Source organism: Acomys minous (genome assembly GCF_964271855.1).
Source record: "Acomys minous genome assembly, chromosome: 1".
In the NCBI taxonomy this organism is placed as follows: Eukaryota; Metazoa; Chordata; class Mammalia; order Rodentia; family Muridae; genus Acomys; species Acomys minous.
Window position 1 is genome coordinate 56,751,011 of NC_140483.1, and position 13,622 is coordinate 56,764,632.

The 13,622-nt window shown below is 49.4% G+C and overlaps 1 protein-coding gene across 2 annotated transcripts in view; it reads right to left on the bottom strand.

Moving 5' to 3' along the window:
• PIK3C2B (phosphatidylinositol-4-phosphate 3-kinase catalytic subunit type 2 beta) overlaps nt 1-12,217 on the bottom strand; it is a 54,226-nt gene extending 42,009 nt beyond the window's left edge. The window contains exons 1-2 of one of the 2 annotated variants that reach the window (XM_084783583.1): nt 12,033-12,217; nt 2,848-3,864 (exon numbers count right to left, since the gene is read on the bottom strand). In XM_084783583.1, the coding sequence (XP_084639709.1) occupies nt 2,848-3,777 (930 nt within the window). In that variant the 5' untranslated portion in view covers nt 3,778-3,864; nt 12,033-12,217. Of the gene's footprint in view, nt 1-116; nt 2,556-2,847; nt 3,865-12,032 lie in introns of those variants that run through there. The other variant, XM_084783584.1, reaches the window with a different exon arrangement.
• Between the last annotated feature and the right edge of the window lie 1,405 nt (nt 12,218-13,622).

Below are 13,622 nucleotides of genomic sequence, written 5' to 3' on the forward strand. Positions count from 1 at the left end.
AGAGTCAAGAGAGGCAGAGAGAGAGGGAGAGGGAGAGAACAGAATGGCCACTGAAGGCCATTTCATGCCCTTTCTGTACCATTCCCTGGCACTGTAAGAAAACAAAAGCCACTTACGTTTGCCCGGCTGGCAGGCCCTGGTGGCATCGTCCGATGCTGGTCGGGGGAGTCTGCCAGGCAGAGGCTGGCAGCGGGGGTACCAGGCTGGCATTTGGAACCAGCCCTTTCCAGAGATGGCTCAGTGGGCCTGGGATAGGAAGGATCCTTCCGGCTGGAAGCCCGGTGAAGGCGGGGTGGGGGTATAGGCGCAGAGCTCAAGGGGTCTCCCCTCCCAGCAGGCTGAGCCCCTGCCCCAAGCTGAGGTGGGGAGGACCACTGCCGCATGGCTTCCCACACCCCAGAACTGGCAAGGGCTTTGGCTTTGCCCTTGGTTCTTCAAGGAGACACTGCCAGGGCCAGATCGGGCTTCCTTTCAGTACTCCGGTGACACTCGAGATAGGGGAGGGAAGACAAAGGTGACCACCTACCCCAGGCTGCCTGACTCTGTGAGCAGGCCCAGCTCTGTGTGAGGAACTCTCCCCATCCCTATAAATAGCAGAAGCAGCCCCACCTCTGAGTTGAGCCTTTAAAAAGCCTGCTCTCTGGAGCTGCAGCTCACCCCCATAAGGCTCTGAGGGGCTGTCTCTGCAGAAGCAGAGGAAGGAAGGACAACGCAGCTACATAGAGCTGAAATTGCTCCCCAAGGCTGGACACAAGGCTGGAAAGCCCCAGAGCACGAGGACAATGGGTAAGGAGGAAAGAGATCTGGAAGGAGACGCCACAAGTTGCTACAGAAGCCCACAGCTGTGGAGCAGCTGCTTGGCTCCTGGGAAGCAGGGTGTCCAGAAGTCAAGGGTAAAACCAGGTGGCCTTCAGGTCCCACCTTTGGAGACACTCCTGACACCCCATGGGCCAAAGACATGTTAAGGCTTCTGTGAAAGCCACCTGGGATGACTTTGCACTTTATCGTGTATATAAAATAATGTATATACTATAACTTGTAGTGAATATATAATAAATAACATAAGCCCAAGCATTTTTATCATACTGTCAGGCTTTTTCTAAATATTTTCACTGAGGAAAGACAGCTAAAAGAAATCGCCCCTCACAGCATGAGTGCACTTACTGTCACTGAACTATATACTTTTATATGGCTATGGTAAATGTTATGTTACCAGTGAGGACGGGAAAGTGAGAGGAAGAGGGAGGAAGGGGGAGACTTTGGAACAAGACCAGGGTCTAATACCAGCTTTGCCGTTTTTTTTGTTGTTGTTGTTTTGTTTTTTGTTTTTGAGAGGATGGGGAAGGTTTGAGACAGGGTTTCTCTGTGTAGCCTTGGCTGTCCTGGACTCCCTTTGTAGACCAGGCTGGCATTGAACTTACAGAGATCCGCCTGCCTCTGCCTCCCGAGTACTGGGATTAAAGGCGTGCGTCACTCCACGCCTGGCGCTCTGCTGTTTCTTGCTGCGTGGCTTTGCAGCATGAGATGGGGTGTGTGGAGATAGGGGTGGGACTGGGCATTTATTCTGTGAGCACTAACCGGCCGCACAACAGCTGGCAGGGCAGAGCCTCAGGAGTCAGGAGCAGCTCAAGTCCCACCTCACCATCCACCCAGAGGCAATTCTCAGTCTGGTGACTCCTAACTCAGTCCTTACACCGTGAAGTAAGTACCTATTCTTAGGAGACGGTTTCCGGGGTCCAGCCATCTCAAGAACAAGTTCCATCTTGCTAGCAGAGTCAAAACTGAGTTCATGTTCCCATGCCCCAGGACCCAATTCCTAGTCCGCTCCTTTAGGCATTTTCATGTTTTTCTGTTCATCAGTAAAGGATGGAAAGAGAGAGGTCGCCATTGTCCATTATCCCAACTAAGGCACACAGGTTGTAAAGGTGCTGCCCATCTTGACTAAAGCTTGCCCACTCCTTTGTTCCCCTACTGTTCTAAATTCAGGCAAAAGTCTAAAAGAGGACGTAACTGCAAAAAGCTGAGTTGAGGGTCCTGAAACCAGGTGACCTGGAAAGGCCCAGTCACCCACGTCTACTTCCTTGCTTAACCCCTTTTGTCAAAATACGATCGGCCAATACAGCACCTCACCCAGCTCATGTGCCTATCCTTTAAAAATGTTGTACAATCTCCCTTCAGGGAGGTTCAGATCCCGAACTGGCCACCTCCCTGCGCACACACAGAGGATAAAGCTTGCACTTTTAAGCTTCTGTCTCTGAAGTGAGTGTTCTCGGCTTCCACCCCAAACACAACACGATGAGCTGTCAGGATGCCCAAACGCCTGCCCCCAGAAGGGCTCTTTTAGCCAAGACACTGATCCTTAACCTAGAAAAGGAGCCAGACCTTTCCTGATGTTCCTGGCCTGGCCTCCTGTAATAAAGCCTATTGTAGCTGGGTGGTGGTGGCACACGCCTTTCATCCCAGCACTTGGGAAGCAGAGGCAGGTGGATTGCTGTGAGTTCCAGGCCAGCCTGGTTTACAAAGCGAGACCAGGACAGTCAAGGCTACACAGAGAAAGCCTGTCTCAATTTTAAAAAAAAAAGCAAAAAATAGTTACCCTGTCTCGAAAAAACAAAAAACAAAAAACAAAAAACAAAAAAAAAAAAACAACACACAAAACCCAACCAATAAAGCTTATCGTGGCTCCTCCCCATGCCCCCACCCCAAGCACCCAAGGGCCCCAAGGGCCCCCAAGGCAGAAGAAGAAGAGAGGACCAAAGAGGCAAGTGAATGTTTGGTAGGTCTGACTCTGGAACGGCAAAGAGACAGCAGTTTATGTTCTTAATGAATACACGGGAAGGTCCTCACCGGAGCAGCAGAGATACGGCGGTTCTTGCCAGGTGTTGCATTCTTCCGGTTGGCATATCCGGAAGCATAGGTTCGGGGGGGCACCTGAGGGGGCATCGTCTTGCTCCGGGCCACGGGTTTCCCAGAGGTGTCCTTGTTGAAGTCCAGGGGCCCTCTGCCCTCTTTCCAGCCCCTGGTAGCATCAGACAATATTTCCGAATCGTAAGTTGACTTCAAGTTGAGTCTTGTAATCGCATCATTGATGCCGTCATAGTCCACAGACCCAAGAGTGCATCGCTGTCCACCGCCATCAGGCAGCTCTTCCTCTTCTGGGTCCTGGGGCCTCAGCCGTTTGTCAGACGGCTGTCCCACCAAAGACAAACTGTTGATGTCATTAGGCTGAGAGATCTTGGAGGGTGAAGGGGACCCCTTTCTAGGAGGCAAGGGAGGGGCATCCCAGATAGAGACCCGAGGAGGCAGAGGAGGTGGGGACAGTTTCTTGCAAGAGCCATCTGTGTCACCTGATCCTGGAGACAAAGAGCACCTCCCATCTGAGCCATCAAAAATATAGAGATAGTCTCCAGACAGGGAGCCCTTGGGCCAGGGATCTGGGCCAGGCTGGGGATCCTGGGAGGTAGACTTGGGGAGCTCTTCCGGTGGGGAGATGGAGTTGTAATTCAGGGTGGGGTCAGAACCAGAAAGCCCTCGAAAGAGCTTAAGGTCGGTCCGCCTGCCTGCCGGCTTGCTGTAGAAGTCCAAGGCTGGCTCGTCCCAGCTGATGAGAGAGGGTTCTGTGTTCTGCTTGGCCCTGCTCTCCTCCTTGTGATGTCGGAGCCGGGAAAGAGCATCATATTCCATCTGCAGGGCTTCGGCCATGGCCAGCTCTTTGCGGCTGATGCCCACGGACTCCAGGGACTTCCAGTGCTCCCCATTGCCCTGAGTGGAAGACATACTGAGGATGAGGGCGCGGGAGGCAGCAAAGCCTTCTACTTCCTGCCAGCGTCAGGCCTGGAGGGCTCGTACATGTTGTCTTGGGACCTGCAGGCAACGGGTAAAACTGTGACTTAGTTACAAAGCAAGACGTATCAATAAGCTGATATTGTGACAATAAGGTGACATACTCCGGGCCACTGCCCATTTCCTCGGTGCCCACAAGACAAGTAAAGAAACTGAAAGATAGAGGGGAAAAAAGAGACCCAAGGACTTTATTACATCTGTCCAGCCATCACTGTATCTAGTCTCCATCTCTGGTCCTAATTGCTATTCTTACTTCCATCCCATGTGCTTCAAGGAAAGAAAAGTGGTACTCAATTTATTTACTTTTAACAATTATCTATGTATTTATTTACTATCAGTGGAGGACACATGTGGAGGTCAGAGGACAACTTTCAGGAGTCACTCAAAAGAGGTCCTTTTCATCAGGTGACAGCTGTCTAGCAGTGGCAGTCAATGGTAGAGGGTCTGTGCAGCACGCATGAGGCCCTGGCTTCCATCCCCAGCACTGTCTAAAGCAGTGGTTCTCAGCCTTCCTAAGGCTACAGTTCCTCTTGTTGGGTTGACCCCCAACCATAAAGTTATTTTCGTTGTCCCTTTATAACTCTAATTTTGTTACTATTATGAATCATAATGTAAATCGTGTTTTCCAGTGGTCTTAGGCAACTGCTGTAAAAGGGTTGTTTGACCTCCCAAAGGGTTCATGAGCCACATGTTAAGAACCAGTGGCTTCAGTGATTTTCAAAAATCAAGGGTGGTTGGGGCAGTGAAATGGTTTAGTCATAAAAGCGCGTGCTGCACAAGCCTGAGCACCTGAGTTCGATCACCAGAACTCACCATGCAAAGACAGAGGCAGGTCCTGAAAGCTGTCCACTGAACTCACCGTGCAAAGACAGAACCAGGTTCTGAAAGCTGTTCGCTGATTTCCAAACACACACTGTAGCATAACACAACTACCCACACTCACATAATATATGTGCACACAATAACAATAAAGTTAAATATTTTAATTTAATTAGAAGGGGAGGAGTTTTAGCGACAAGGCTTAGCGGCAGATCCTTTATCTCGGAGGGGCAAGGCCCTGGGTTTGATCCCCAGTGCCGTACAGAAAATAAATTAGGCCAGTATGGCGTCACATTCTATAATCCAAGCATTCAGGAGGTAGAACCAGAAACCAGGAATTCGTAGCCAGCCTGGGTGACATGGGAGATGTTTCGAAACAAGAGTTAACAATAGGGGGCTGGAGAGATAGCTCAGTGGTTAAGAACATTTGCTGCTGCCAGGCATGGTGGCGCACGCCTTTAACCCCAGCACTCAAGAGGCAGAGGCAGGTGCATCTATAGAGTAAGTTCCAGGACAGCCAGGGCTGCACATAGAAACCTTGTTTTGAAAAAAACAAGACAAAAAAGAAAGAAAGAAAAGACCCAAAACTTTGCAAAATCCAGGCCAGCTGCCATACAGTCACACACAGCTGGTGGGAATGTTAAAAGGCATAACCCATCTTGGAAGGTAGGCAGCTTCCAACAAAGGCAAATGCGCATCTGCTTATGACTCAACCACACACAGCCACACAGACTTGTCCACAGATGTTAAATACAAGGGTTGTTACTCATCAGTAGAATGCTTGCCCAGCGCGCATAGGCTCTGAGTTTAGCGCCCAGCACTACAAATAAGAAAACAAACAATAAGCGTCAAATAGTAAACGTAGACCCTTTACTGATAATATCCTCAAACTAGAAATGACCCAACCATCTGTCAACAGGTGATTCTTTGAAAAGGTGAACTGTCTGGGTGGGGGCTATATACAGAGCCCTGGGTTTGACCCCAGGGACACAGAAAGCCAGGTGTGGTGACACACATCTGAGAGCGCAGCAGTCAGGAGGTGGAAGTGAGAAGATCAGGGAAAGTTCAAGGTCACCCTTAGCTACACAAAAAGCTCAAGGCAAAAAAAAAAAAAAAGCTCAAGGCCAGCCCGAGCTATATAAGACCCTGTCTTAAGCAAATCAAAGAGTGATCCATCTACATATGTATAAGGGAGTGCTACTTGGCATTGAAAATGAATGAATTATTGACAAATGTAAAATCGTGGATGAGCCTCAAATTAACTGTTGAAGAAAACCTGCCAGACAAAAGGAGTATGAGTACGTAATGTACCATTCACTGCATTTAGAGGAAATTTCTGGAGATGCAAATTGAGCGCACGTGAGGAAAAACAGATGGGCGCTTCTCAGGGAAGGAAAGGGAAGAAGTACCATAAGCCATAAGAGCCATAAGGGAACTTTTGAGAGCAATGAATATGCTCAGTGTGTGTGTGTGTGTGTGTGTGTGTGTGTGTGTGCTTTTCTCCCCACCACTCCCTTTCTGCCGAGATCACAGCTATGGCCTGTGCATGCTGGGCAAGCTCTCTACCACTGAGCTACGTCTGCAGCCCATTCATTATCTTGCCGGTGTGGTGATCTCATCAGTGTGTTCATATGCCAAACTTATCAAGTGGAACACTTTAAATATATGCTGTTTGTGACATGTCAATTAAACTCCAGCAAAGTATAAATGCACAACACGGCTCTACTTCGCAGACTTTGTAATTACTCGAAGTTCAACAGCAGGTGAGACGCGGCGCCTGAGTGCGGATCTGCCAAAATACTGATGATCCTTCTTCAGCCCTTAGGAAGCCAGAGAGGAAAGAACCCAGGTCAGCTGTCTTTAGCTGCAAGAGCCTGCCACTCACTGCAGGGCCGGCACCTCCTGCTTCTGAAGTCACACCGTGGACAGAGTGGAGAGGCACTGAGCTACTGCACTTAACGACAAGGTTAGCCTGTCATGTGGCTCTCCAGCTGTAGCTTAGGAGCATGGAGGAACTGTCCACAGCTCGATGCCCACGCACTCTCAAAAGCTTCTGAGTTAACTGGTCTGTGGTAGGTTAGTGGTGGTTAAGAAAAATAAATAAAACAGCTGGGCGTGGTGACGCATGCCTGTGATCCCAGCCCTCGGGAGACAGGGGCAGGTGGATGTTCATGAGTTCGAGGCCAGCCTGGTCTACAGAGTGAGTCCAGGACAGGCAAGGCTACACAGAGAAACCATGTCTCGAAAAAACAAAAAACAAACAAACAAACAAAACACACACACACACACACACTGTGGCGGGGTGTGAAACAGTCACTTCTAACCTTTAGTAGCAGCATCAGGGAAGCTCCCCATTTCACAAGAATATCAGCTACTGTTCATTCTGTAGGACAGCGTCACCCAAGGGTAACAAACTCATGGCACATGCTATTCACTTCTCATGACCACAAAGCTGAAAGCAACAGTAGAAAAGCTCAGACAGATCTTGCGTGTCTTCTTTGCTTCGTTTTTGTTGAATCCTGTGTCTCTGTAACTCAGGTAGGTGAACTCTGTAGCTGAAAACGACCTTGAATTCCTGGTTTTCCTGCCTCTACCTCCCAAGCGCTAGAATTATAGGTGTGTACCACCATGCTTAGGTAAGTCTAGACGTGTGTGTGTGTGTGTGTGTGTGTGTGTGTGTGTGTGGTGTGCATTGAGTTATTGGATGTGATGTGTGAGATGTGTGTGTGTGTGTTGTGTGTGTTGTGGTATGCACTGAGTTCTTGGATGTGTGTGAGATGTGTTTGTGTGTGTGTGTGTGTGTGTGTGTGTGTGTGTGTGTGTGTGTGTAGGGATGGCAAGTAGGGCTTTGCGCTCAACCACTGAGCCACATCCTCAGCCCTGTCAGATTCTTTTTTCGAGACAGGGTTTCTCTGTGTAGCCTGGACTGTCCTGGACTCACTTTGCAGACCAGGCTGGCCTCGAACTCCCAGAGATCTGCCTGCCTCTGCCTCTCAGAGTACTAGGATTCCAGATGTGCACTACAGTGCCGGGCTCCTGTCAGATTCCTAAGTGACAAGTTCCACTCAATTCAAAATAGGAGACAGGCCCTCCTTCAGCTGAGGTGCCCCTTGGACCCTGGTGAATATGGCAGACAAGGATCAGCACTCTGGCCAGTGCCATGGCTGCCTGTGAGGGATGTGCTGACTACTGTCCCCAAAGATGGACAAGCTGAAAGCAGCTATCTGCTCATTTCTTCACCTGCTGCCTCTCCACTGTTCCACAGCTCCTTAAAAGTTACTTTTGACCCACAGGGATTTTCCAGAGGTGTGAAAATGGTCCCAGGGAAGAGTGCCCTAGTGTTTTTACAAAGCAGCAGAAAAGTGCTCAGCGTAGGACTGACTGGGCCACTGCACTACACTACAGAGCTATACTCCAGCCCTGCTTAAGATTTTTAACCCAGACAGTGACAGTATTTCAGCCCTGAGCTGGGACAAGCAAGAGTGCTAACATTCGCCTTAACTGGGCACCATTGTGAAATGGAAAACTAAGGCCGTGTCTTTCAACTTCCTGCCTTTTCCCACACTACCCTCTCCACACTTGAATCCAGCCTGTCTGCTCTCCTACAGCTACAGCTGGCTTCCCCTGCAGGATAACGCTCCCTCCCGTCTCCTCCAGCATCACCCTCCTCTCAACTGGGTATCACATTGGCCTATACACACAACGCCTCTCCCAACTTAAAACCGAACCCTCCAGCCCGAGCTCCCTTGCCTTTAGGTTCTCTCAGCCTTCCTCTCAGCTCAGCTGCAAGCAGAGTGGACAACACCTGCTGCTCCCTTCCATGTTCTCTCACTGTTGTATGTGGCATCTGCTCCCACTAAAGCCGCTCCCAAAGTCAGAGGGATCCCCACGTCTCCACATGTTGCTTATCCGAGCCCACTCGGCCCTCTAGACCATCCCCTTCTTCCCCTATCCTCTGCCCTCAGGGCCTGTGACACTATTTCTATTTATTTATTTGCGTGTGCGTGCGTGCGTGTGTGTGTGTGTGTGTGTGTGTGTGTGTGTGTGTGTGTGTATGTACAGGTGAGCACACACACACATATGCATGTGCCATGGTGCACATGTGGAGGTCAGAAAACAACTTTCAGGAGTTGGTTCTCTCCTTCTGCCTTTGTGTGAGTTCCAGGAATAAAACTCATGTCACCGGGCTTGCACAGTAAGCACCCTACCTGCTGAGCCATCTCACTGGGCTCACTAGACCCTTATTCGTCCCTCCGTCTTCCTCTTCCTCTCCCTTTACGCACTCTTCAAACACTGTGTCGTCTCAAACCCTTTGTCCTCAGCCTGCTGCTCACTCTACTTTCCTGCACTTACAGCCTCATCTGCTCCTGTCCCTTACCCATGCCACCCTCACACAGAGGCATATTCTTCCCTTATTTTATGTGGCCCCCTGTTCCTCAAAACCCAAAGGGGCCGGGCATGGTGGCACGCGCCTTTAATCCCAGCACTCAGGAGGCAGAGGCAGGCGGATTGCTGTGTGTTCAAGGCCAGCCTCGTCTACAAAGTGAGTCTAGGACAGCCAAGGCTACCCAGAGAAACCCTGTCTCGAAAAGCCAAAAAACAACAACAACAAAAAAAACCCAAAGGCCCAAACCTGACCCACCAGTGCCTTTGTTCCCCGCTCCCGTTCTTGGCTCCCTATTGAATGGCACCACCGAATCCCAGGCTAGAAGCCCCTCCGGTCATTGGGAAAGCCCCCTTTCCTTTCATCCCAAGTCCCATCACTGAGGCAGGTGGGACTCTGTTTTTACACCCCAAAGCTTCCTTCTATCCTACACTGCTTTCTCCTGGGCTAGTACAACAGACTCCTAACAGTCTTGATCACCCCCTCTTCAAAGCTTTGCTCCAGAAGCCTGGGGAGGGGGGCTCTTCCTAAAGTGTGCATTGGATTGTTTCACTCCCTACTCAGAACCCTGCACTGTCTGCTCTTCCAGAGGTCCTGAGTTCAATTCCCAGCAACCACATGGTGGCTCACAACCATCTATAATGTGATCCAATGCCCTCTTCTGGGATGCAGGTGTACATGGAGATAGAGCATTCATATACATAAAATTAAAAGAAATCTAAAAAAGAAAAAGAAAAAGAACCCTCAATGGCTCCCCCTTTGCCTCAGGCACAGGCCTTTATCACCCATCTCCCTCTCATCTCTGTGCATCCCTGTGCATTTAACACCTCTTGACTTGACGCAGGCACATGCATCTGGGCATGGCTTTCCCAATCCAGTTCCCTTGTGTGTCTTACCCTCCTATGACTTTGAGATTACGTTCTTCAAGAGCTTTCTCCAAACCCCCAAATTGGACCCCACATCCCTTATACAAATCTCAAAAATGGTATTAAATATTATATTCAGAGTCTGGAGAAATGGTGCAGTGGTCGAAAGTACTGGCTGCTCTTCCGGAAGACCTGAGTTCAATTCCCAGCAACCACCCACATTGCAGCTCACAACTGTCTGTAATTCCAGTTGCAATATTGTATTCAGAATTAATTTTAACTAGAAAAACTAGACTGAAAATTGTGTCTGGTGCTGGGCGTGGTGGTGCATGCCTTCAATTCCAGCACTCGGGAGGCAGAGGCAGATAAGATTGCTGTGAGCCTGATCCAAGGATACACAGAGAAACCCTGTCTCAAATTTAAAAAAAAAAAAATTTGTGTCAGGCATAGTGGTACACATCTGTGATCCCATGATCCCAGGACTCATGAGATAGAGGCAGGAAGATCAGGAGTTCAAAACCAGCCTCAGTTATATGAGTTGAGGCCAGCCTGAACTACATGAGATCCTGTCTCAAAACAAACTAAAGAAAGATTTTTTTAAAATTATATGTTGTTCCCTCTAAGCTCCAGTTCCAAATTAACATATGTCTGCAGAGAATGGCGGTAACTAGAATGGAAGGGCAGAACCTTCTAGCAGTGAGGCTTTTAAGACATGGAGATGGGTGACCAGAACATACATGGCGTCCTTTCATAGCGTCTTCCCAGTACAGAATGGGGCTGAGTTAGCTGTGGCACCGGCAGGACAGGGAGGTGCACAGATGAACAAAAAGACTACAGAGTACCTTCTACTTCTGAGATTCTGGAAGTCACATGCACTTTTTGATTCCCTAACATAAGATTTTTCTAAGAATCCCAAAAGTCGCTGGACGTAGTAATCCCAGTACTTCGGAGGCAGAGGCAGGTGGATCGCTATGAGTTTGAAGCCAGCCTTGTTCTACAAAAGCGAATCCAGGACAGCCAAGACTGTTACACAGAGAAACCGTCTCAAAAAACCTAAAAAAAAAAAAAAGAAAAAGAAAGAAAGAAAAAAAGAATCCCAAAAGTCATAGAGAAAGCCCAGGGATAGCGCCCAGGCAGCCCCACTCCTCAGGCCCTTCCCAGGAGGGAATGCAACCAGAAGAGTGCTGAGTTACCAGCCTCTAACCACCACTCCTGGCTGTGGGTGGGGGTGCCACTAGGCTGTCAGCCATGGAAGTAAAGGAGACAGGACAAACAGCATCCCTGCTGCTCCAAGGAGAAGCAAGGCTCAGAGTGCACCACAGAAAAGGGAAGGCCAGAGGGTAAAGAACTCAGCAACCAGGCAGGCTGTGGTGATGCATGCCTGTAATCCCAGCACTCGGGAGGCAGAGGCAGGCGGATCTCTATGAGTTTGAGGCCAGCCTGGTCTACAAAGTGAGTCCAGGACAGCCAAGGCTACACAGAGAAACCCTGTCTTGAAAACCACACACACACACACACACACACACACACACACACACACACACGCACGCACGCACACGCACACAAAAAGAACACAGCAACCAGTCTGCAGACAGTATGAACTGGCTTCCTCTAAGAACTCCAGATTTCATTTTCCAGGGGATGGGGACCAACTGTTGGACTAACTAGGGGTCTCATGTTCCTTGCTTTTTCCTTCCCTGGTGGAGTTGCTTCTCTACCAGCCTCTGCTGGGCAGACACACTGGAAATTGCTCTGGTCTGTTGATTCTCAAGAGCACTAGGAATTCTTTAAAAAAGCAAACAGTAGCCTGGACTGTGTAGCTGGGTGGTGGATCACTTGCCTGTCTATAGGAGGCTTTGCACTTGATCCCCAGCACTGGGAGGGAAGAGCAGAAATGCTGATGGTGGCCAGGTTCCTGGCCACATCTGCACACACACCAATGTGTGCCCTTTTCCTGCTTAAGCGTTTTCAAAGTAGTAATGCTAGTATACTTCAGCTTGGATCTCCTAAGCACCAGGGCAATTTATGTAAACACAATGCTCTTAGCACACCCACAAAATGTCACACTCCCAGGACAACATAGCCTCCTACATAGTCCAATAGTCCACACTCAAAGGTGCCTGTAACTGTCATCTGGGAAGCGGTTCCAACACACAAACTCGCGGCCCCTCCCCTGTGTGATTCTGTAGGGCGCGTCTCCGGACATCATGTATTTGTATTTCTGATCCAAGTGATCCGAGATACAGCTGGCTTCACACTACAGGTGAGGGATTCTCCGGGAGACAAGGAGTGGAAAGAGAGCTCTCCCCAAACACAGCACAGTCAGATGGTGAAAGGAGAGAACACATTCATATCCAAGCAGACTGGTGCCAGGGTCTGAGCAACACCAGGCGGCACAGCCTGCTACACAGAGGCGCACAAATGACTAGGGACAGGGAAAGGGGCGATGAGGCCCGGGGTAAAACCACACAATGGTTCAGAGAGTAGGGAGAAAGCAGGGCCTCCCTCCTGTGAGCCTGTGCCAGGGAGAGAGAGGCCTGAGGGAGAGAGCCAGCTGGGAGAGAAGCTTCCAGCTCTCCCACTGTAGTTCAGATCTGCTCAGGATCCTGAAGAACCTCAGGGACCGGGGTTATTTCCTCTCTCAATTCCAAGCCACAGAACTGATTCCTGATGGTGCTGAGAATCGACACATATAAGAAACAGGCAGAGCTGGTGGTGCGCGCCTGTAACCAGGTAACTGGTGTGTGATTCCAGGGAGCAGAGGTGGTAAACATATGTAAATAATTCACCCCTTCAGGGAGGAGCCCCACATCCTAAGTTACCTCACATGGCAAAAACATGGAAAGCTCTCAACTGACATGGTGAAAATATGGAGCAAAAGGCTGGGCGTGGTGGCGCGCACCTTTAATCCCAGCACTCCGGAGGCAGAGGCAAGTGCATCTCTGTGAGTTCAAGGCCAGCCTGGTCAACAAAGCCAAGTCCAGGACAGCCAGGGATACACTGAGAAACCCTGTTTCAAAACAACAACAACAACAAAACAGAAGAAAGAAAATATGGAAAAGAGATCCACCAGTCTCTGTCCTCCCCAAGTACTGGGAGTAAAGATGTGTGCTGCCATGTCTTTGTTGTTGTTTTGTTTTGTTTTTTAAATACACAGGGTCCCAAGAAGGCCAGGCTGGCCTTGAACTTATTACGTGGCCAAGGCTGGTCTCCAACTCTTTTTGTTTGTTTGTTTAGTTGGTTTGGTTTTTGGTTCTTCAAGACAGGGTTTCTCTGTGTAGCCTTGGCTGTCCTGGACTCTCTTTGTAGACCAGGCTGGCCTGGAACTCACAGCAATCCACCTGTCTCTGCCTCCTGAGTGCTGGGATTAAAAGTGTGTGCCACTATGCCGGGCATTGGTCTCCAACTCTTGGTTCATCTTCTTCTAGCTCCCAAATGTTGAGTTTACAAATATGGCCTAGCACAAGCGTGCCATGAAGTTGTTGGGGTTTTTTTTGTTGTTGGTTTGGTTTGGTTTGGATTTTTGTTTGTTTGTTTGTTTGTTTGTTTTTCAAGACAGGGTTTCTTTGTGTAACAGCTCTGACTCTCCTTGTAGACCAGCCTGGCCTCTAACTCACAGAGATCCATCTGCCTCTGCCTCCTAAACGCTGGGATTAAAGGCGTGCGCCACCACCTCTTGGCACTGACTTCTTTTTTGACACAAGCTAGAG